We start from the raw sequence: 24,464 nt of genomic DNA on the forward strand, positions 1-24,464 counted from the left end.
TAGGCCACATTGGTATTACATGCATAAGAACCAGCCAATCATTGTTCTTTGACTCAGAATAATTGGTTGTGTGTGTTTGTGGGCGTGCAACTGTGTGTGTGTGTGTGTTTTTGGTTGTACATGCTTATGCCATCTGCTTTGCTTAACATATACTGTATAACTCCCTGGTTCATCAATTGTCATCCACTGACATGATACACGAAGAAGAAGAGCTTAGCTTCACGATGACAGAGATGGAAGCTAAATTCAGCTGGACATTAACTTAGCCTTTGCTTCATGTATTTATTTTTAAACGCATTGAATTCCCACAGCTCTCTAGAGCATAACTTAAGAGTGGTCACGAGGGAATAAATTCATCCACCATCAGACAAAGATGCATAGCACATGCACACAAACAAAAAAAAAAGAAAGAAAAAAGAAAACAAGCCAACAGTAACACTGTGAGGGCTCCAAGTGAGGGTGATGTGATGAAACTCTTCTGCATTCATCAAAATCATCTCATTTTAAATTATTGATCAGGTCCCTACTTTTCCCCTCACTTTTTCGCCGTCGAAAGGGTAAGTCTAAAAATAGTCTGTGAGCGTCAGTGCCTAGAAGTCTTTCCATGTTCTCCCAGTCTGGCAGCATTAGTGAATTCAGATGAGCCTCCTGCAGCTCTCACAGCTTCTGTGTCTCTTTCTCGTGCACAGCCGCACACATCCAGGGAGCCACGCACGCACACACACACAGCTATATATACACAATACACACTATACGCTTAAACATGTACCTGTTATCACACACTCGCACAGAAAACTGTTTGCCCCTGGAGTTTCAATGCTGCATCAGTGAGTGGGAAAGCTCAGCCAGCAACCCCCACAGTATCTCACCTCTCAGTTTATAGACTACTGCCATCAGCATATCCCCCCCCCCAATCACCCTCCTTTCCTCTCTGCCCAACTCCACCTCAATCTGCCCCAGTTCCTCATGGATTGGCCAATAATACTCTGTACTTTGAAGAAACAACAGAAAAGTCCACCGGTAGCTGCCTCGGTGGATGGTGGATACATGTATGTGTGTGTGTGCCAAAACAGGAGTGCAGTGAAGTCACGTGGCACCACCTGAAAAGTCCCAGTGACCTGTTCCCTCCATTCTCCCCGTAGGGCCCGTCTGTCCCTGTCATAGCGAGTGATAATCAGAAAAGGGGGTGAGAAGGATTGCGCCTCGTTTGTGACTGTGCAAACAATGTGTGATCACAACGACAAAAGCTGATATGCAAAAGAAAGAACAGGTAGAGACAGGAGATACGCGATGTGAGTAAAGGATGTATGTGCGAAAAAGGCAGGTGTTCCTGGACAAAATGACTAAGCAGAGAAAAGCAACAACAGTGAATTTTGTGTCCATACAAACAGACCTCTCCTTAAAACCCTACTGCCAGACCAGCAAAACTAGAATAACAAGTTAATTGCGTTGATTTTACAGGGAATGTTAGACTCGCCTGCGCTGAAAGTGGAGGAAATCATTGATGCTTTGCACTATTTATAGGTTATTGTTACTGCCAAAGACATATATACACAAAATATAGAGATTTTTAAAAAATCTGTTCTTCTGTCTTGGAAATTCATTGGTGCCCCTAAATGAGGAACTATTCACATGTTACGCATCTTCACTGGCCAAAAACAATGCTAAAATTATAAATTTTTAGTTTGAGCGTCTCCATACAATCTGAAACAGAAAACAGGCTGGAGTGAAATGTGAGGACACCGCTTGCTTCCATCTCTTTTAAATAAGAAAAGAGCTGGAACTAGACCCAGTAAGCAGCAGGCCACTATACAGATACTGAATGGATGAGTGACTATGAGTGGGGAGTTACAAATGACTCAAGACATTAACAAAAGAACGAGGCTGGAGAGCACTGGGAGAAGCATTAACACTGGCTGGTGAGCTTTGTCGTCTGAATAACCAAAATCAAAATACAAGAGTCTTAGATGTTATAGTTGACTGTAATACACTTGAAAAATGTAATGAAAAAAAGACCGTAAACAAACAAGCCCCAAATTTTTACTGTCCTACACATGAATGAAGATGCAAAAAGACATTAGGCTGCTACAACACAGATTGTGGGTTAAACATGATCCTACAGCCATTGTACAGTACATAGAGTTAGAGGGGATTTCTCGAAGTTCACTCACACTGTTGTCATCACCATAACATAGTAGGGAAGTTAAGAGACTTCCTCAATTTGTTTCAGAGGAAACCGATAAGACAACAAAGACTTCGGGTGGTATCTGTTCCTGTGTAAAAGAGCCAATTTAGCAAAGTCATATGGGTGAAACAAGAGTGAAAGGCAGAGGGGTTGTGAGATAAACAAAGTTTGAGACCCTGGGGTCCTCTCAGGAGTGTGAGCAGAGGCGTGTGGCCTCTCTAATGACCAATCAACACCCTCCTTGTTGCCATGGCATCTGTTAGTACTCCAATGGCCTCCCATCTGAGTGCGAGCCGTGAACTCAACACACAGCCAGAATCCAATCAAACCGCAGAACCGGCAACGCTCGGGTCAAGGAGCAATTCTGACATTTTGCAGAATGTCAACGTTCAACCTTTTCTAAAAGTTCTACTACATGGGAGTTTTGCTCTGCGAATACGAAGGGTGGAAATGGGAAGAGGTGAAAGCCAAAGGAAGAAAAAAAAATGGAACATCACAGTGCTACTCGAGGGGGCTACAGCTGAGAAGGAAGCAGATTGATAATAACTAGAGAACAGCAGGTGACACCGTGAAACCTCCAGGTCTCAGCGAAAATGTTCTTAGGATACAGAACAAAAGTAACTTTTCATAATTGGACAAAGTGAAGCTATAAGGCCACGTGGATCAAAGGGCGAAATGTGTCTACTCTATACTTTTGCTTTCTGAGATTCCTTTACGAAAAGCTGAAGGAGGAGTCCCAAAACGTATGTAAGCACACTTATATTTTAACAGTTAAACTTCCTGCAGCATATTTTAATACCCGTGACAGGCTATCTTGAAATACCAAAGCAGATAATAAACCTGTCACTTGTCTCAGCCAAAAAAAAGACACGAATATGAGATAGGAACAAGATAACAACAATCCTCTAAAGGTAGAGGATGTATATTGTACAAATTGTAAATCCCTTTGATGCAAATTTGTGATTTTGGGCTATATAAATAAAAATCCTCCTGTTTGGTGGGGGGCTATGCCAGTATGCATGGGGGAAAAGGCAGGGAAAAACATTCACATCCATACAAAAGGACGATGTAGCGCTCCAAATTAATAAGACCTGCATGTCTGAACTGTAAGAGGAACACAGAAAAGTCAGGCGTACCCAGAAACGGCATGCAAAGCAAAACCACATAGAGAATAACCAAGGCATGGTTTCAAACCCAAGACCATAGTCCTGTATGGTATAAGTGCTAACCAAGCTGCCCTCGTTTTGTTTTTTTGTTTTTTTTTAAAACAGTAAATCGTTCCCCTAATTGCAGCATGAATGTTGCTGTAAAACTGATATGCTGATCTATTAAGTTTATAGCTTTGTTACTGGGAACAATCTGGCTGGAGGGAGCAGGCGAGGACAGGTAGCATCTGTCCCCACCTACTGCCTTGGCAGCGTTAGCGTCATCTGCTAGCTGTGGCAGCATCTTGGAAGCACATCAATATGGCTTTATGTAGCCAGGGCCGCTAGTAGCTAGCATGCCAGTCACGCTCTCAGGCAATGCTCGCTCACAGCCTGAGCATCCACAGAGCACTGAGCCAACAGAGCTAAGCGGAACTGAGCTCGAGCTGAACAGGGAGGCCAGGTCTCCATGGACCTGCATGAGGAAAAAGGGCCAGTGTCTGTCATCTATCCACACATCCATGGTTAGAAGTGTGGGGCCAAGTCCAGATATGAACACTGCCACCATTGTAGCTGTGGGTTTTATTTTCTTGCTTTTTCTCCCAGTAACACTAGTTGTGGAATGTTGATGCTCTCATAAAATCTCAAATACTGACAAATCTAACAGCCTAGAAAAATTCTTGACAACAATATAACCTACAATATTATAATAATAAATGTTATGTTGCTACCAAAAGACAGAAAAAAATCAAACCTACCCATGGCAGCAATAACTGGGACCTTGTCCAACAGGAAGACAATCACAAGACTGGCAGAGTTCATTATTCTAACTGACATGCTTTTAGCTCCACACTTACACATTCATAGCGTTCTCCTTGACCACAGTAAGATGCAAACTTGATCTGGATGCCCATGAATCAGACTTGATGTTAGAGCTAAAAGGCTATGCATCAATAGCAACTAAACCCATGTCATTCAGAGTGGCTGAATGGCCGTGTTGGCTGAACATCACAGACTCTCAGGAATCTTATTAGACCCTACTAACAGCAGTGTACTTAATAGTTAGACCTGTACAGTGTAAGCACTTATCAACAGAGAACAAAGCACAAATAGACAGTGTTTATCTTAGAGGAGTTGATTTTAGATTGGGTTTTTATTACTGGATTGCTAAGTGATAAAATGTACTGAAATAGAAACTGCCCATTTTGGACTAACTTCAACAAATCTTCTATAAATGCAACTCCACAATTATAATGATTAATCATTAGAGGTTTTTAAAACACAACACATGATGTGCTATTGACATGATATTGTTTGTTGTTGTTTTTAGCAGCACAAGTTAAATATTTGAAACATTTCTGAGATTCCATCACACAAAACTGTCACTCCCACTCAAAATGGCCATGCAATATTAAAACAAAACCAGCTGTACCCAATGTATAAAATAGAAATTACCCTAATCTGTCAACAGTCAGTTGGTTCTTATTTTAAAATATGTGCATATGTACCTGGTCAGAGATGGACTGCATGAATGAGTACGAATGAATACATATTTCCACTTATGCAGAGGATCAATTGACTGGGTGGCCCTTCAGGACACATTTTTGTGCACACTGCTTAAAGAATAAGGTCTGAGTAATCAGATCTCAATGTGTCCTCAGTGCGTCTTGGCTGCATTCACACCTGTACTTAGAGCTGTCCACTTATAATCAGATCACCCGAGAAGCACGGTAATGCAAGGTATGAACAGGACTTTAATATAACTCAACAAATGGCTGCCAGGGGATGATATTAGAGAGGAGGCTAAATAAGGAGGAGGAAGTCACAATTAATGGTTAGATGAAAAGCTGCAAGTTTCAGTTTGGAGTCAAACTCATCAAGATAAGAAAAACCTTTTACCGCCCTGTTCCTGTTGTCACACTGTATTTGTTTGCATCACTAGTTCTGATAACAGTTCATACTGGTGACACACAACACAGTAAACCCTGTTAAATGGAAAGTTCAGCATTAAGTGCAGCCACTGAAATTACCCCCATAGGTGGAAACAGTTTCCCGGGCATACACCATCACTGTCTGCCCAGTTTTTGCTTTTTGTCACTTAATGTATTTTTGCTCCATCAAAATCCTAACAGGTTATTAATTATTATTAATGTCAGTATTAATAACAGTATAATAATAATCATCATAACTCATGTGTTGGCCTGTCAGACAGTTTCTATGCCAAAATGTTAACTTTCTAACGAGTGAGCAAACTATTCTGAGACCACTGGTTTGAAAAGGTCACTGCGAAACAACTTAATAAAAAACAAGCTTATTGCATCTCTGTCTGCAAACATGTGGGTGTCATCTGCACACACAGTGCTGACTACAGAAGGTGTGAAACCAAGTTAACACAGGAAGTTGAGGGACAGGCGCACTGACCAACTATAAAAGGGTTAAGCTATTTTCGTCTGACTATGGTGCAGGTCTTTTGAACTCTCCAGTTTGATCACGACAAATACTATCAAAGATCTACCCTCTCCACTACGGCATAGTCGTATCATGCCATATTCTCATACATACTGCAGGACCAGGATGTGGTGAGGGTGGCAAAACAGTGGTGTGTCATCAGCACAACTCTGCACACACACAGAGCTTTCCAGTCACTCAAAGAGGACACCCTTTCAGTCAGTTCACAGCACTGCACAATAAACCGATTTGCTGGTAGAGGGAGTACACAGAAACTGACACGCAGCCAAAATCTAATCTAAAATTAAACTTGTATTCCCTAAATTGTTGAGGAGGAGATATGAGAAATATGAGAGAGTCGAAACCTTCCACCACTTCTCCAAATGCTCAAATGTTCTTCACCATGTTGCTATGACAATTTAATTATAGTCTATCATGGTTGCACTGTTGTTTGTTTGCCTCTGTGAGGTAGTGGGAAGATAATGTGTGAATGTGAAGTGGTGCTTTTTGGCAAAGCACTTAATGATTGGCTGTAGGAGAAACAGCTCTAGTTTGCGGTGAGTGATTGTGGAGGTTTCATAGCATGGCCAAAGCCTCTCTGTTATGACTCACAGCATTAACCCTTGCTCATGATAGAAGTACTTACCACAGCACTGGGACAAATGCAAGCAGAGCTAAGGGATAGGTCATATTTCAGTGCTTGACATGTATACATAAATAATATTTGCACACGATTAATCCATTCAGGGCCTAAGAGTCCATTCAGCGCAGTTTAACTATTGTAGAAGCATTTCATTTCATATTGACTTAAGCTAAAGCCAAGTCAAAGAAAGGGAAATTGATCAGATTCAGAGAGAAGTGATTCATTCCTCATACGGTTATCTGAAACTGCTCCTTTAAAAAAAACAATCCACCACAACTGTAAGCCCCTGCTGGCAGATACACATCTACATCATAACAACTTCCTCAACTGGGATGTCCTTCTATCCAATCAGGACTCAGCACAGAGCAGAGAGAGTACTTCAGTCAAATGACTGAGCAGAATGCGTATGTTCCATTTGACCTGAAGGGTGTGCAAACGTTGCTCTGTAGCTGTGCCCCAGGGAGCAGGAGTCCGGATATGAGTCTGAACCTGGATCATACGGGGGGGAAGTCAGTTATTACAGCGCAGGCTGGTGGTTTATGAGTTTGGTTTAAAATCCAATATCAGAACTATGTCCAAGGACAACGTTCAGTCTACCTCTGGTCAGCTCAGCAGCTGCACAAGTGAACCGTCCACATAACACCTCTTTAATGTCAAAACTCGGTGGGCAAAATAAGACAGCCGGTGTAATATGCAGTGAAAATGTTTTTACATGATTTCTGACTCATGGGTGACACTGGATACTGATGTGAAATATGGGTTACTTTATTTCCCATATTCATAAAGGTAGAATATGGTGTTGTTCTTCAGTGGCCACAGTTATTTCCCGGGCTAGTCTGACCACTTTTTGTCCCGACCACCACTGCTGGAATGTTTGACCGCTGGCAAACAGCAGAACAGTTAATGCAGCTTGCTGACCCAAGCGTGATCTCTCCAAAACAATCTTTGCGGGGTCACGGTTACAAGAGAAAAGCCTACAGTGGTGAAGTTATGGTCAGGCCTCATAACAGAACAGCACAGACTGGAAAATCAGTCAAATAAATAAGGAATGCATAACACTAATACAGATCTCAAAGCAGCTAACATCCCCGACATTGCAATTTCACAACTAAACTCAGTGTTGACTTCTCTTAACTTGTCCTTCAGATCTTAACAGAGGAAACTCTGGAGCATACATAATAACACCACAGACATAATGATTGCTCTCACTGTGCAAGACTGTAGTCAGTCATGCAGTGTGGTTCTGTGATGCTCATTGTCTGAGTTAAAATACTGTGCAAGTGCATTCGGTAAACACAGCTGCCAACGTTACATGACATCTTGGCTGTACAGCCTTACAATTACTGTAATTACACTACAAGCAGTCTTTCTTTTTGCAAACAAATGGTCTACAAAAAGATACAAGTGGCAAAAACATACAAATCTTAACCAAAAGGGCTGCAATTCATTATTGTCTGTATTGTTGAATACTCTGTCATCTATCACTTTTTAATAAGTCAATAAATTGTTTTATATATAAGATGCTTATTTGGCATTCCTAGCTTGACAAATGGCTTAAAAATGAGTGGTGATTGGTATTGCTAACAAATAATGCTCATGAAGAAATCATTTAAAATAAATGTGCTCTGCTTAGGACTGTAACTAAGGATTTTTGTTGACCATCACACTATTTTTTGGTCTATAAAATGTCAGAAAATAATGAAAATAGTGAAAAAGGTCTTCAAGTGTCTGAACAAATAACCAGGATTTATGTTAATATGCAACAGGGAAGAAGCAGCAAATGCTCGAATGCTTTAGAAGTCTGAACTAGTGGATTTTAGGCATTTCTAAATTTAAAAATGACTTGAATTATCAAACATTTATCAAAATGGTTCCAAATTAATATTCAGTTGATCTCATAATCAATTAGTCCACTAATCATGTAACCTCTATTAAATATGCATGTTATTCTGAGGTTAAGAAACGTCCTTTTTAAACTTGACTACATCAAGAGGATTACAGACAGACAGTACATTATTAATGCAAACAGTGACATCACCTACCCTCATTTTCAGATGTTGGACATGCCACCTGTAGAACCACATCAAATGTTCTTTCTGGATTCTCCCTGAAAACAACAAGGGAGACAAAACACTCTTTATTCTAGGGGAATAAAGGGAAGCTGTTTTACTGTCAACAAGTGTCTGGATTCAGCTTTACTGGCACATATATCACTGTGTTACTATTAAATTCCTTTACATATATTGAATAATCATATTCATAAAGTGGACCTGTGCTCAGTTGTCCTATTTAAGTTTACATGAGTCACACTGCCAAGAGCCGACTGTGTCAATAACAGCAGGTTAGCTAAAGCTGATGCTACCGCTCTTGTCTGCACATAAGAATGAGAAGTTTGCCTATCTGCGGCTACATATGCGGACAAACTTGAGTCAGTCGATGTCGCGTCCACATGTAACCTATTTACGGGCTGTCTGGCTAGCGGACTGCTAATTGGTGGTCAGCTAGTAGGCAGAGCAACAGACTTTGACTGACCCAAATGCTGCCGAGCCAGCTGGCCTAGGCAGTTAAATCCACTGCTGGAGATGATGGCTCAAATTACGTCAAACATTCCTTCGTATTTCTCATTCAGCTCGGAGTTAGCCTAACGTTACGTGCCTGAGCCACACTTTAGCCGTTAGCTCGACAGTTAGGTATCAAGAGGGGACAGACGAGAAGGGGCAAACATAGAAAACTCAGAGGTCTTACTTTATTCTGCTGTCCATGGTTTAGCTACAACATCGCGACAGCTCCGAGCTGTCGGCGGCTCTGCTCTGCACTGCTCTGCTGGCTGTCCGTGAATATCCACCGCGTCCTTCCTCAGTCTCAACAGTCACTTCTCCTGCCTTATCTGAAACCGGTCGAAAGCTGCCGCGACCACATGCTTTGAGGTGGGATAGTGTAGTAATTTGTACCGTCCTTCTTGCCGTTAATGTAGCCTGAATGTCTTCCCCCCACCACCTCCTCCCAGAGGTCCAACACCACGGTGGTTATTTCCCACAACAAACACCACTCCAGGAAGTGCTGTCAAAGATTTGGTGACGTCAGCGCGTCAGATGAGCACCTCTGCCTGCGAGCGTCCGCCTTCCACTTAAAATGAGTAACAGGTATGATGCACTCAAGCAGATCTGAGCCATGTGATTCATGCTTCCCTATGAGACTGCATTATTAATTCAATAATTGTAGTAACAGCAGACTTCAGCGGTGGCTCCCAGGAGTGGGGTCCTGGGATCATCAGTAGGACCATGTAGAATCATGGTTGAAACCCTCTCTGCTCTCATTAAAGGTGGAATCATCAGCAGTTGTCCTCATTTCCTGATTGGTAACCATTTATTTAATCTGGAATGATAAACAGTCCCAGATCATGACCCCTGGAAACTAATTGACACACAGACAGTGTAATATTATTCCACCACAGGAGAACTCTTGAGTCTCTGGACAAATAGTGTGCCATAGCCATGTGACATTTGCTGTTTGTACTGGACATTAGGGAAACAGACATGACAGGGTTTATAAGCAGTTCACACAAGGCAGTATGTGGGTTCTTTGAGGTAAATTTGGGCCCAGAAGTGATTTTTTTTAAATTTTACAATAGGTTAACCTGGCCATGGACACAGCTTATCACATGTTGGTCACATAAAAAGGCATACAGATTGTATTTGACCAGAGTTGTTGGTTCAAATATCTTGATGAGTTGGGGTTTTGAATACTGGCATAAATGCTCTCACATTTCTCATTTAGCATCAAGTTGCACCCGAGCGATGCCCTCGAACTACAGTTGTAAAAGGTCAACTTATCAGACCTTCTAGTGGTGGCCTTAAAGGTTTGAAAAGCAAACTTGTTTGTCAGCTTAATCTGAGTTGAGAAAGTAAAACAGCAGTGCTTGCCCCTCCCTCATTACCACCAATGGAGTGCCCTTTAGCAAGGCCTTGAACCCTCAACAGAGGAGCTGCTCAGTGGCCAACAGATCCAACTGTGGTGCACAGCAGAAAACTGGTGAAGGCTGGCATGATTACTTGACTTTCTCCTGCATAATTACAGTGTGTCATGAGCATATGCTACTTACAGTAACAATGTTAGACTACAGTTGTCCATGCATGAAATAAATGCTGAGGTCGTAATGCATAACTTAGTTACACTTTTAAATTATGACTTACACTGTGTGTATGATGCACAGTCATCCTTACTGCATGTGACTATTAAAATCTCCTTCGGGACTCTACATTTTTCTATGACACTGTACAGCTCAAGATTTCATGTTAACTGTAGAACCATTAATTTAATGTGTATTTGGGTATAATATCCCAAATGAAAATTCCATGACAGAGTCAGTTGCTAAATCGTCAATGGACCAACTCCCCAAAGTGACACCTGATGACATAATCAATTAATATTTAGAGGCTCTAATTTCCATCTTGAAGGAGATATCTATCTCTTTGTAAATGTTGTTTTTCTTTGTCACAATCACTGCCATTCAGTGCAATGTCAATTCTGTCTTAGGCTGGACTTTTCATTTGAATATTTGCATTGAATCTCATGTTTAAGCAATATTTGTCCCATGGTAAATTGAAACCAATAGCTCAGATGTACTTCTCTCTCCTCTCTAGAGATTCTGTCTGGATCAGAGCCAGATTTCTTCAGGGTGACTGGAAGGTAATTAAGTGGCAGCAGACTGGGGCATGCTGTTTCAGGCATCTGTATGAAATGATAATGGCAGGGCTGCTGCCTTAATATTAAAAAAAGACAATATGACACACACATAAACACACACAAAGAAACATGCACATGAGGCTCCTATGAGTCTTGGGTACTGCAAACCAGTGAGGTTTCACATTTCAAGGAATGGTAAACAGTCCCAGGTTACATTCACTACAGACACTGAAAAGAGGACAATACACTGTACCACTGCACTTCACAAGCTTGGAAAATATATTTCAGAAGGACTTCAAACATTTGACCCAGCTGAGGTGGACATGATTTATCTTGCTGAATTGAAATGTCACACAACAAAGGTTCATGTTGGCAAATGCAGTCTAGGCCTAATGAAGTCTGCAGCAGAGCTAACAGAAATTTTTGCATTTGCATTCTGTAGTCCATGGCAATTTAATTTATAAAACTGTATTTGCATTTGTGAGGTTGTTTTTTGCAGTACAACACGAGCACTTGAATTGCAAAAATATCAAATACAGAGAGGTTAAGAAATCTACTGTTGATAGAAAATAACAGGGCTATGGAAAGATATAAGTTTACTGCTTCTTTATGTCCACCGTGCTTCCCATAATAGGTCTGCATAAATATTTTTAACAGCGATGTGTAATTTGTCTGAGGGTAAATTGACCCCACAATGTCAGTCAAAAGACACTTGTCAGGTTTCATTACCCAGAATTCTGCAGTCGACACGTCATCAGAGGTGGCTTACAGCAGTGGATAACCTTGAACGGACTCATTAATGTCCACTCATCAACCTTGCAGTGCTTACTCCAAGTCCCTGTATTACTTTAATATGTGAAGATGTCTTTGTTTGTGCTCCACTGTAGTCAATGAGAAATGAAGTTTATACAGTAGCGACAATGGAGGTTTACGTGCCTCAACACCTGTAAACATATAGAATAACATGACAGACAAAATGCTATATACATCATGTTAAAGACTCACAAAACAGCTGTTTATTTTGGAAGAAAGTGAATTAAAGCTGTCCATAGTTTGTTGTATATATTATTCATTTTCCATTGCTGTTAGCACCAGTAAAGTGAAATTTTACTCATCCAGTCTTGGTAGAGGACTGGATGGTAGGGTTAACTGGTCCTTTAATTATGATGAAGTACCATCCTCATATATTATTTCTTTTAAGAAAAAATGCATGGTTCTCTGGGAGTTTGGATTTTTGTCTTATTTTTGCTGATCAGTGACTGGAGGTCACAGTGTGGTTCATTCTCATCATTTTACTGGCATAATGACATCTAATAGTGCAGTGATGATTAGAATAATTCTCCCTAATTCTGTATTTTTGTGATTTTCTTGTTTGATGTATCCCTCAGTAAAATGTAGTTAATCTTCCTTTCATCGGGGAGTCGTTAGTAGCTGCTTTGAAACAGCAGAGGCGCTGTGTGAACCGGTGGATCAGTGTTATGAGGTGGTCACATGTCACCAATGTGACGAGGGCAGATGAGGAAGTAGAGCAGACTTGTGTGCGGGCGAAACTGAGCGGGAGAAGGCAGAAGGTAAACATGCAACATAGTTAAACTGTGACCGGTTGTTGTTGTGTTTAATAAAGAGATGGTGCGCGTGTGTTTCCCGGAATCTTTCACCCGTTCTCACACAACTGTAAGACGAGAGACAATATTAAAGTTTCCCTCTTGAGTCACAACTTTCACCCCGCATTTTAAACTACACACACTGTAGTTTCACAGGAGCATGTTTCACCCAAACTATCCGAGCAGGGCGTTTGTCAGCAGATTGATTCTCCTCCATGTCCAATTTAATAAACGACTTGTAACAATGTCAATAGCGAAGCTCTCAGAAGAAAGCTCGGAGCGTCTGAGAGGCAGCAGTGTGTTACAGATCAATGCAGACAGGAGTGAAGCAGACTTCAATGGCGGGGTGACAACGAGCAGCGTGGGGGGTGAGAACGAGCACGCTGAGAGAAAGTTCACACAGGAAGAGATGGCCATCCACAGAATCCATACAGAGGCATGTGAGGTAAGATGCATCACTGTAAAGACTTTCAATCCGATGATGTCGTGTTGGTCAGTCAGTTTACCATGATCAGCTGTGATGAATTAGAACTAGATACTCCCACATGTTAATGTTGGTTATTATTGTAGGTTTAGAGGGTTTTTCTATCATTCACAATGTTAAGAAAAAGTACAGTATTACCAGCCAAATATTTTTAAGTATAAAAAGTAGAACTCATATAGAATGGTACCTGTCAGAGTGATATGTATCATTATATACTGTAGGTATATGATAATGCCAGCCTATTAATACTAGTTGATTAACATGTAAGCAACATTTTAATGTAGCATGCTATAGTTATGCTAAACTTACTTATGTTGTACCTAATTTGCTTACTGGTAGTATGACCTATAATAATGATATTTTACAAGATGATCATACCCTACATATGTAAATCTTAATCTACAAAGTAATTATAGCTGTCAAATAATTGTAATTGAGCATAAAAAAATAAAATGAAATTCAAAAAATATTCTCTCTGAAATGTAGTAGACATCCATAATGTAGGATAAAAACTGTATCTCGCTTAAGTAAATGTAGTGGGTTTCAACCTGTTTATTTTTAGGCTACTGCTGAACAGATAAGCCATGTGATCTAAAATAATGCTGATACATTCTGTCATTAGTGAATGTAGTTATAGAAAAACTGTAGTGCTACAATGAAAACATAATACATAATTCAAGTAATACAAGCTGAATCGGTTTTCAAGAAACAAGTCAAAATATGCGAGTTCAGTTGTAATTATTTTGGAGCTGAAACCAATATTACAGTAACAAACTGACCATGATTTTATGATTTGATCTTTGAACCAAACAGGATAATTGTGTCAGGCATAATAACTTCAAGGTTATTAGGTGTTGGCAAAATGCACAATATTGTGTAGTAAGATATGTAGTCCTTGAAAAAAAACAAATGTCAAATATCAAGTACAAATGATACTGGACCAATAACAGCATTGTTTATTGAGCTGATACTGTACTAGTCATAATATCAGAGTACAATAATGTGCTAGCTGTGGTGTATATCCAAAGCCTGTCTGTCCCCAGGGCAGGGTTCCCCATGGATCCTTAGCAAAATGAAATGTTACAGTGAGTATAATGGTTGAAGACTTCTTTGTTTTGATACAAGGTTTCACTCGTCTCATTCTTCCCTCCCTAGCTGTAATATTTATTATTTTCTGAACCATTTAACAAAGGGATTGTGGGTAGATCAGGCATATGTGTTGTAAAACCCTGTCAAACGATAGCCTGAAGATATTTTAGGAAGATTCAGGTCTCAACAGTTTTGTTACAGCTTTACTTAGAGGCATACCTACTCAGGGCTTCATACGCAGTGCACATCATGTAAGTAATGATCATTGTTTTTGTCAGATCCATCATATTCACCAAATCTTACTCGCTCTTCATCAAACAGAGCCAGTGAGCCCTGTGCTGATGACAGTAGTGAATGGGTGTCATCTGCATGCCTTTAGGCTTATTTGTTGTAAATATTGTGCTTCTGAGTGTGGATGAAGTTGAGGCAAGTTGGCCGCGACCTGAGGAGAGTGGTAGGGCCTGGGTGGGAAAAGCACAATACAGAGGGGGCCCAGCTATGCCAGCTTCACTATGTGGCCTTGCAATGCCATGTGAAATGACAGGCCGTGTCACCGAAAGGCCCGGGGCCTTTTTCCCTTTGTAGCCTGTCAAAGCTCACCAACTAGTGGGCTCTCAGTTTGAAACAGACTGAGAGATGACATTTTCTAACTTCCTAAGGGATGGCAGAGGAGTTCAGTGTTTTTCACTTGCAGAAGGTGTTTGTGCGACTCTGCAAGATGAATGATCCGTCCAAATAAAAGAACTATTGTGTCTAAAAGCATCCCGCAAATATGCGCTGAATAAAAACAAACGAGTTGATAAATCATTGCAGATTCTCACTCAGTGAAATGCACACAAAAGGACAGCACTAATTAATTAGTAACATCATAAGATTGAGACTGTCTTACATCTGTTTCTATGCATAGAGGTCATCCACTCCCTCTTTAGTTGAACCAAAGCAATCTGTTTCTATGTATATGTTCATATTCAGTATTACACTCGCACATGCCTTTGTGTTTGGGTGTGTATACTGTATGTACTGTATATGGTTAAGTATGCAGAGGTCACACATCCCCATATGTGGTTATATGTCACACTAATTAAATAATAATATCTTCATTATATTCAGGCAAAGAAGCAGATGTATGTCGACCCTTCCAGTGGGTACAAGGTGTTCACGGAGTATGCCCACCTTCAGAGAGGGAAATGCTGTGGCAGCGCGTGCAGACATGTGAGCTCTTTGTTTTCTGTTTTACCAGGTTGTGTCCTCCCCCACTTCACTTCTGTTTTGCTCTGTGCACCGTTTTGCTGATCATCTTGCCTTGGCTGTACAGTTTAGTCCTGTTGTGTTCTGCTCAGACCTTTCCCATCCTCCTCTGTCCTTTTCTGCTCTGGGCTCTGTTTCCCAATATTAACTTAGTTTTGATGTGTTTCCTAAGAGTGTTTTCACAAATGTTTGTCATTAATGACACCCATGACATGTAAAAACATGCTTTATATTTATGGCTTTTAACATCAGCTGTCCATGGTGCTTAAAAGAACAATGAATTAATTTAATTAACTGGAATAATTTTAATATAGTTTTTGTTGCTTGCAAATCATTTCACCTAGTATGACAGTTTTGTACATGCTGCCTCAGTGATGACACCCATACATGACAAAGAGAAGAAAAAGGACAAGGATAGTGACAGATCAGCAGATGTAAACCAGACAAGGGCTGCACATGTGGCCTGCTCGGCGCCTGCCAACAGTTTATTGAAAATCCTTTTTGCTCTCCTGGTTTCACTTCTGCAGAAAATACACATGAAACCTGTGAAGGGTTAAAATATTATTTAGCTTATTATTTGAGTTGGACCTGTTTTATAAGAATCACTTTCGTTGAACTAAACACTGCATTTATACACAGAGAGAATCGCTGATTTAAAGTTTACTGGTTATGGTATTGACCTAAAGATCAATGGAAAAAAACAGCTTTTAAACGAAACACATGGTGTTTGGGCTTTGTAAGATGCTTCCAACCTTTTACATGTTGACAGGAATTGATTTTTAGTGTAAACATCTTTACTTAAAACTGTCTTTAAACATCCTGTGAATAGAGGTAGATAGAGAAGCAGGATGGGTTTCATCATCATACTAGCCTCCAGATACTTGTTTTGCTGTGTCCTCATGAGACTTGCTCTGGTCTGCCTAGTCCACAGCCAATGCAGTCTTGTCTTATACTCTACTGCACATGTAGCCATTTAACACCATTTACTTCCTCCTTTCCTCCCCTCCCTCTAGTGTCCGTACGGCCAAGTCAACGTGAAGGACCCCTCGAAGAAGAAACACTTTAACTCTTTATTTTATGTATAGGCCAAACAGACTCATGCCACAGGTAAAAAAAAAAGCTGTTTAGAATGGAACGCACCACATGTTGCTTGTCTTCTGCCTGTCGTTATTTGGACTACTTGAGAGTCATTTTTTAGCAGTGTGCTAAATGATGAAATATGGGTAGTGTCTGTGCAATACTCACCTCCTATGAATCACAACTATTCTTAGGGTTATTTTCATTCTCACAAGACAAGGAAGAAGCAGGAAGGATCTGTTCACTGCAACCTCATGTAAAATAGTCTTTTATCGCATTTTAGTTTTGTTATATTTTTCAGATATGTTTCTTGAAATGTCCAGTGCAGTGCCTTGAGTTTCATTTTTCGTCTCTCTTTAAGAGTATTTAATATTTTGTGGTATTCAGCTCCTCTGATGCATTTATAAGGGTTGTGGGAGTATGGAGATGAAAACTGAAAGAGCATTTTAGATCTTCGCCCTCCAGATAAAGGGCATATAAGCAAAAGTAGCTGTAGATAGTCAGATGGAGTCTTGTGCTCTTTTGCTTTGCATCTCTTGTTGTTTTTTTTTTTTTCCCTCTCCCAAATGTACTACTGCATGAATATTAGCATCATTTACACTCCACAAGTTGCTCGACTGAACTGTCTACCTTTGACTGAAATATCGTGTTGTTAAAAATAGGCAGGGGCAAAGGGTCAGCCCTCACACTTGGCTGCGCTGCTTTTACACCACTTGATGGAATCAGGCTGTTAACAAACATGCAATGGACATCAACGGCAGCCCTCCCCACCGGACTCGCAGCTCAGCCTCCTGGCAACACTTGGCTACAGCACAGCTCCCTGCAGCTGCTCTCCTGAGCTGCAGCCTAATGAACTCCTGGGCCCTCTTATCCCAGCACTGCAATAGATCAGCAATAGACGCGCACATGCATAGGCAGCCTTACGCTATCAGAATACCCCGTGGCTCCTAATAGGCCAATATAGAATAAAGGTTGCATTAAACGCCCGCACTTTGTAGCCCACAGTAATAGTACAAGGTAGGGTCAAGCGCTCCTACGGCACTACCTGTGCGTGCAAGAGACGATGAGGAAAGATGTGCCACTTGATTTGAGAGTGCATGTGGGCAGGCAGCGCGATGCCTTCAGGCGCTGGCTCTGAACCTGCCACACACACTCGCCCGTCTCCGCCTGATTGGGCAAACAGCGTCGGGATGAGAGGATGTGTCTGCCGCGGAATTCTGTCGCAGCCGCCTACTTGGCGCGACCACAATTTTCCTCGGCAGGTGGGTCCCAAAGGCAAGTGCTTAGTGATCGGAGCAAAGCCCTGTGAGCGGCTACAAGGAGATTCATGATCCCAACAGTGCTGGGGAGGACAGGTTCTCGGGGACGCGTCGTCAGGCGGGATGAGAGGCGAATTTATTTGGTGTTATTCTAAACCGAGGCAGCGGAGCGTGCGGCAGCAACATTTCTACAGCGGGACGGTGAAGGTGTCACACTCATCAAGTACCTGGGCCCGCTTGCCTGCCGCGGCTCTGCGGGTTTTGCCTAGGGACTTGTCTGTCACATTAAAGTAGATGCATTGCCATTCAGGGCCTCGGCGGTCCCGCAGCCTGACCATGAAATAGGCCAACTTTCATGTCTGCCTCATCCCTCCACGTCTTCCCAATCCAGTGATGGCACAGTTTGAAATGTTTTTTTTTTTCATCATCATCTAGCCTAGCAGTTGGTGACTTAGACACAAACAGCACAGCAATCCTTTCGACAGATTTATGGAGAAATTTACTTGAAAATCTACCTCTCCTGCCACCAGTTTTGTCTCAGGCATTTTCTTGAATTGTGTTTCTTTAAATGTGTGATTGACAGATGTCATGTATACACACAATGAGAGCGCATCAAACTAAAAACAATCCAATCATCTATGGTTTCCTTGTTTCTTGTCCTAAACTGTTTTATAACACCCAGTAATTAATTATAGCTAGTTTTATTTTATTTGACAAGTTTATAATATTAATGGTATTACTGAAAAATGTCTTAATCTACTTTATTCATGACTGAATTCATTTTGTTTATTTTGGCTGTATTATGCAATACCAGCAGAATGATGAAAAATGAAGAAATGTTGAAAGTTTTATTCTCAATATAAGCAGAAATATATATATACACACAGATGCACATAGCTCACACAGGCAGTGGTGATCCCTCAGTGCAGATGTGCTCCCAAGTTACAGCAGCCAACCAGACGTGAGGTGTTTTATTTCAGGCATTTTGGACTGAACATCTCTGACCTTCAGCCGGAGCATATGCTGCGCCGGAGCAGAGTGGCAGCTATACACCGTGTGCCTTTCTACAGGACGATGGCACTAGCCGCAGAGAAAGAGAGAGCTGTCCAGTTTGGAACAGTGACCAGACAGGCTCTAGTCACAACCAGCTGACAGGCCAAGCAGCCCCCTTCTCTCCTCCTCCTCCTCCTCCTCCTCCTCCTCCCACCACTCCATCTCTCAAAACAGGCACAGCAGCCCTGCGGCCAATGGCCCCAACCACAGTCAGTTACAGTGTCTCCATCACTGTTGGCCAGACCAGTCAGGAACTGACACAGGGTTGGCGGGGAGAAAGAAAAAAAAAAACTTGAGTGTCAGCCGTATGATGGCTGAAAGGAACATCAGTCTCAGCAACTGGCCAGGCTACTGCTTTGTACAGTTGTGTGTGCGCGCGTGCACGTGCAGATGCGCACACGTCTTGATATTCAAGCAGCATTTGAGCAGCCCCTACATCAACGTCTGGTCGTTCTACACAGACAATGTCAGCTCGCCTCGGGGCAACAGCCTCCACAGTGGTCATATGGACAACCAGATCCCTGTGGTTGAATTAGTGATAAAAAACACACATGGCCGCTGAGTGACAGTCAGCGAACCAGATTCCTTTGGACAGACAGGGCTGCAAATAGCACAGAGGAGCAGTTTCTCCCTCAGACCGCAACTGGTGGTCAGGCTCATGCCAGGCTGAGTCGTGGCTGCCAGATGAGCCCAGATAAGGAGAGTCAGGGGCAGTCACAGGCACCTAAGTGCCCAAGGAGCACTTTGGCCTCTTTATTTCCCTCTAGGTTCTACACTGATGCTATCTGTGATTTGTTGTCTGCACTTACAAAACGAGTGATGCCATTGCTTCTCTCTCTCTCTTTTTTTTTTTTTTTTTTAGCTTTTATTCAATCTAACCTCTAACTTATTTCACATTATGTTCCCTTCTGACTCTCTGTCTTCAATGAATAGTTGAAGCAGGAGCCTGTTTGACAATATAACAACACGTACAAGCATCAACTAAACCAGTGTCTCCTCCAAAAAGCCGCTTTGCCCCATAAGGTTATATAGCGATAAAGAACATCCATCTATTATGTTTCCTTGTCCTTTCTAGTGTGGCCAGATATGGACTAATACGTGCACCATTCCCCAGGAGGATACTCTGTCCCCAGAGGAGATGGAGGGGTGTGTGTGTGTGTGTGTGTGTGTGTGTGTGAAGGTGGTGGCGGCGGCGGTGTGCAGTTGGAGCTGTTCTGGAGGCAGGGAGGGGAGGCAGGCAGCAGTTGGTGTGCAGAGAGCAGAGGCTCAGGCTGGCTAGTTAAGAGCTTCTCTCTCCTATCCTCCATCTGCCAGGGACCGGGGTTGTGATTTGAGCTCCAGCAGAGCAGAGCAGGGAGGAGATCGAAGGAGGGGGAGAGAGGGAGGGAGAAGAGGGGAGGGGGTGGGGTGGAGAGGGGTAAAGGGGGAGGGGGGGCGTCAGTTGGAAGAGGCAGAAAGAGAGAAAGTGGAAGAAGCGGGGAGTTGGAGGAGGAGGGGGGAAAAAGTAAGGGAGAGAAATAGACTTAGAGAGAGAAAAATAAGAATGGAAATGAAAAACAGGATGCAGCCTCAAAAATCTATTTATGGGCTTATTCTTGTCTATCATAATTTTTCTAAATCACTGGTAGACATTTTAATTCTAGGTATCAGCAGTGAAAAAAGTGGTACCGTGGCTGTATTTCATCCCTGCTTATGCATTTTTATATTTCCTTTCCTCCAATAATTATGAAGCCATGTCCACTGTGTGTTTGTAAATATTTCCAGGATGTCTCACCATCCTCTCACCCACCCACCCAGGCTCATGTGACTGAGGTACATGTGACTGGGATACAGCTTTACAGTGCTCCACTCCTCCCTCTGTTCCTCCTCCTCAACCCACCCACCCCTCGCCTCCCTCTCCCTTCCCTTCCCACTCCTCTCCTTCATTCTGTCAGTGTTTACCCTGTGGTTCCCTGCACCACAGTGGATCTTGGGAGAGCCTTCCTGCCTCCTCCTCCTCCTCCTTCTCCTCCTTCCTCTCCTCCCTCTTCGTCTCTCTTTCGACTCCTTGCCTCCTCTCGCCTCCATTCCTTTTTTTTTATGATTTTTTATCCGGCCATGCTTTGGGAGTGACTGAGAGCTCCCTCTGCGAGCCTGAGTGTCACTTGAGGTGACCCAGAAATGATAACTCCAGATGAACCCTGGATGTGTGGTAATCTAACCACCATGCCCTACAGCAGAGAGAGGAGCCAGGCAGGCAGGCAGGCAGGCAGGCAGGCAGGCAGGCATGGCATCCCGGTTGGTGCTGTATCTGTGGTTTCTCTGCTGAACCAAGCACGCTGTGGAGTCTGTCTGGGTATCATGCTCAGAGAACGCTGTGTGCACAGTACGCGTTATAGTACACAGTGAAATGGATCTCAGTGCCGTTGCATTATTGATGAGATACGTTGTGATGTCAACCCAGGCGGAAGGAGCACAGCAAAATGACTGTTAGCAGTATGGCACATGATCATTTATGCAAGCAGTACAGAGGTGTAATTAATTGTCACCCTTTGCTCCCAGCCCCAGTGCTCACTCACACAATATCCTCTTTACTTGTCAATTGAAATCAGTCCACCTATACCTCGGTGTGTTGTTCTGCAAGTAGCCAGTGTGAGCAGCTTTAGGACATCCTGTCTCGTGGATGACCTCCCTTTGTCATGTTAACAGTAAATATACAATCCCGGTGGAGCCAACATGCCCTTTACACTGTTTTACATTGTGTTATCAATTTTATGATTATTTAATGGCTTGTTGTCATATTGTTCAGCCTCTCGGGTGAATACTGATCAAACAATGCACTGCTACCATTAAGATTATTAATATTATGAATATCTTGGTCCTTTTGTGACACTGAAAATGAGAAAATATTGTCTCATCAGAGGTGAGGCAACAATCAAACCATCTTCAAAACACGATTTAGATTAATATTTACTCAAATCTCCACATTATTAAACAGTGGTGAATTTTTCAGCAACATTTCTTTATTCATTAGATGTTGCAACATGAGGGTAAATGTGTGTGTTTGTGTGTGTGTGGAATGGTTCCTGGCTAAACACACACACACGCACAGTACTGTAGTGTATTTATATGAAGTTTGTCAGCTCCATTCTCCAGGTGAGACATACGTCACAGTTCAGGAGGGAAACGAAATCTGAACCCAAGAATGAAACTATTTTTATATTTCATGGAGGATTAATTCAGTATACCTGGTGGAGGGAAAAAATAGTCAAATAGACCAGAGGCAGCTCGTGGTAATAAACACTACCTGTGAATTATTGTATTTACATCTGTGCCCCTTTTGATTTCGTAAATTAATTGTTCGTTTGCTATTATGGAATTTAGCGTATTCTCCCATATTAGACCACAGGATTAAGATACGTAAAATACGTAAAATTCAGGACTTTTATTTCGAAAATGATTTCGATTTCATGCCAAATCCTTTTTTCCCCACCGGCACGTGTTGTTGTGCTCCATATCTTTGTCAGACTGATTGATCCATTTTGACTATGGACCCGTCTAATCACTTATTCACACGAACCTCTGCTCTCCACCTAGTGAAATTAGACTGCTGTGACCGAACCCATTTGACTTTATCTCTTACAGTCTGGACTCAGGTATAAACGATAAGTGTCGATGCATTTTGTGATTTGAATTTTTAAGAGCTATACGTGCCTGAACTCACCTATAATTTTGATCGTCTTTCAGGGCTAAAATAAAACTTCAGGAACTGAATTCAGACGTCAGTTGTAATTATTCCTTGTGTTTAAAGGGAAAAATACAACTGAAATATTCCTGGATGTTGTTATATGTAATGATAGTTGTTTATCATTTGGCGACCACCGACTCCAGCTCCTGCAGATTATCTTTCTTTAATTTACATCACACATTATAACCTACATGCTGAGTAGGCCATTGGCTCGTGGCTTCCCTTTTTCTGTGCGTTGTGTGTGCGTGATGTGGTGGTGGTGGTGGTGGAGTTGAGGGCTGTCTGCATATGGGAGAGGAATATTTAAATGTCTTGTGTTTTAATTGACGCTCGAACTAGAACTGTAAGCTCAGAAACGAGGAACAGCCCCCCATCTACCGGCAGCAGCGTCTCCTCCACAGTCTCCTCTGCACAACAGTGCGCACAGTCCGGAGCTCCTCAGCCTCTTGCACGCTGCACCAGGGATCTCACATAGAACAGCCTCAGGTAAGACATTTTCTATGCGTCTTTATTAGGGGGGGAGGATAAGAATACAGGGTAGGATTTTTTTTAACGGGGGGGGGGGGGGGGGGGACGACAGAGGGGAGCATGTGAAGCAATGCGCGACAGATCTGATGCATGATAAATACTGTGGCATGGTTTGATATTCTCCGGGACAGACATGGATGTGGTGGAGGGTAAACTAATTCTACCTATATATTTATTTAACCTACGGAATATTGTAAATAAATCTTTTCAGCTTGACAGTAAACCTAATTGTTTAAATTTACAACATAGGAGTTTGGTATCAAATCCTATAAGTTGAACGGTGGGCTACAGGAGAAATATAAAACAACGTTTTTCTTAAAATACAGACTTAAGTAGTAATTTTGTTTGTATTGGGTGGATGAGATGTGAGATTTTATTCTCTTTACTCATGTGACAGAAGCCAGTGGCCCTATGACATCCATGGTTTATTCGCCATTTTAAACATGGATGTTAACACTGATTTTATTTATATTCTTTCTCTCTCTTTTTTAAGCAGCAAGGTTTAAATAGAGCTGCTTTTTTTTAAAAGCAGTGATTATTTATTATGTCGTGTTTTTAAAAGCCTTAATTTGGTCAAACAAGATCACGAATATTAAATTAGGACAAATCATCCTCAGGAGCTAAACGAAAAATGACAAGAGAATCGCCCAGATTCATTTTCTCCACTTTATTTAAAGCCAGAAATGAAATCAGATAGGTGACACACATAACTGGATTGTTTAATTAATAGGGTTAATTTAGAAAAGGTTGCAAAAGAGAAGTGTTATTTCCTATTCAAGTAAATATTGTAATCACTTTTTCTTTTTTAGTTTTTTGTAAAAGCGTTGATCCGTGTATGGGCTTCAGTTTCTTTAAATGTAACACTATGAAAAAAAAATAATGCAACAATGGAAAAAAATGGGTCATTAATATATATTTCTGTGCAGGTAATATCCTAATTAGATACAGGAAAAAAAAGGAAACGAACGCAACAAAACGACAACACAAACGACATTATTCCCTGAGCTCCTTGGTGTTCACTGACACATTGTTAAACCCTCTTCAGTCAAATGAAATGTCACTGCTGGAGGCAACGGGTCAAAACACAGTTCTTTATCGACATTAACGGTATGATAGATGTCTTTATAAAAACAATGGGAACATGCACACATTGTAATAGCACTCTGCTGCGCGAATAAGAAAAGTTTTTTGAATCATAAGTCGCCTTTTTTTAATTTCCCGGGGAAGAAGCAGAAGAAGGGAGAGAGAGAGAGAGAAAAAAAACAACCAGCAGTTAGATGAAATATCA

The 24,464-nt window shown here is 41.7% G+C and overlaps 2 protein-coding genes across 8 annotated transcripts in view; one reads left to right on the plus strand and one right to left on the minus strand.

Annotated features, from left to right (window-relative positions):
- The window catches only part of dennd1b (DENN/MADD domain containing 1B), a 102,826-nt gene extending 93,329 nt beyond the window's left edge, over nt 1-9,497 (minus strand). For 3 of the 6 annotated variants that reach the window (XM_018695390.2, XM_018695381.2, XM_018695372.2), the window contains exons 1-2: nt 9,167-9,497; nt 8,464-8,528 (exon numbers count right to left, since the gene is read on the minus strand). In XM_018695390.2, the coding sequence (XP_018550906.1) occupies nt 8,464-8,528; nt 9,167-9,183 (82 nt within the window). In that variant the 5' untranslated portion in view covers nt 9,184-9,497. The remainder of the gene's footprint in view (nt 1-8,463; nt 8,529-9,166) is intronic. The other 3 variants (XM_018695396.2, XM_018695404.2, XM_018695411.2) reach the window with 2 other exon arrangements.
- A 2,915-nt stretch (nt 9,498-12,412) lies between these two features.
- On the plus strand, nt 12,413-18,505 carry lg17h1orf53 (linkage group 17 C1orf53 homolog). 2 transcript variants are annotated; one of them, XM_018695443.2, is made up of 4 exons: nt 12,413-12,678; nt 13,019-13,156; nt 15,395-15,496; nt 16,546-18,505. In XM_018695443.2, the coding sequence occupies exons 1-4, from the start codon at nt 12,586-12,588 to the stop codon at nt 16,615-16,617; spliced, it is 405 nt and encodes a 134-aa protein (XP_018550959.1). In that variant the 5' UTR covers nt 12,413-12,585; the 3' UTR covers nt 16,618-18,505. The 2 variants fall into 2 exon arrangements, with proteins under 2 accessions (XP_018550959.1, XP_018550953.1); XM_018695437.2 differs by having other exon boundaries at nt 12,600-13,156.
- Nucleotides 18,506-24,464: the final 5,959 nt, after the last annotated feature.

Source organism: Lates calcarifer, linkage group LG17 (genome assembly GCF_001640805.2).
Source record: "Lates calcarifer isolate ASB-BC8 linkage group LG17, TLL_Latcal_v3, whole genome shotgun sequence".
NCBI lineage: Eukaryota > Metazoa > Chordata > Actinopteri > Centropomidae > Lates > Lates calcarifer.

What these genes read in the sequence shown, in the direction of transcription:
- lg17h1orf53 (XM_018695437.2), top strand. Translation starts at nt 12,872, where the DNA reads ATGTTTCACCCAAACTATCCGAGCAGGGCGTTTGTCAGCAGATTGATT. An exon ending in TCCATACAGAGGCATGTGAG is followed by an intron (nt 13,157 to 15,394) that starts GTAAGATGCATC and finishes CATTATATTCAG; the next exon opens with GCAAAGAAGCAGATGTATGT. An exon ending in GTGGCAGCGCGTGCAGACAT is followed by an intron (nt 15,497 to 16,545) that starts GTGAGCTCTTTG and finishes CCCTCCCTCTAG; the next exon opens with TGTCCGTACGGCCAAGTCAA.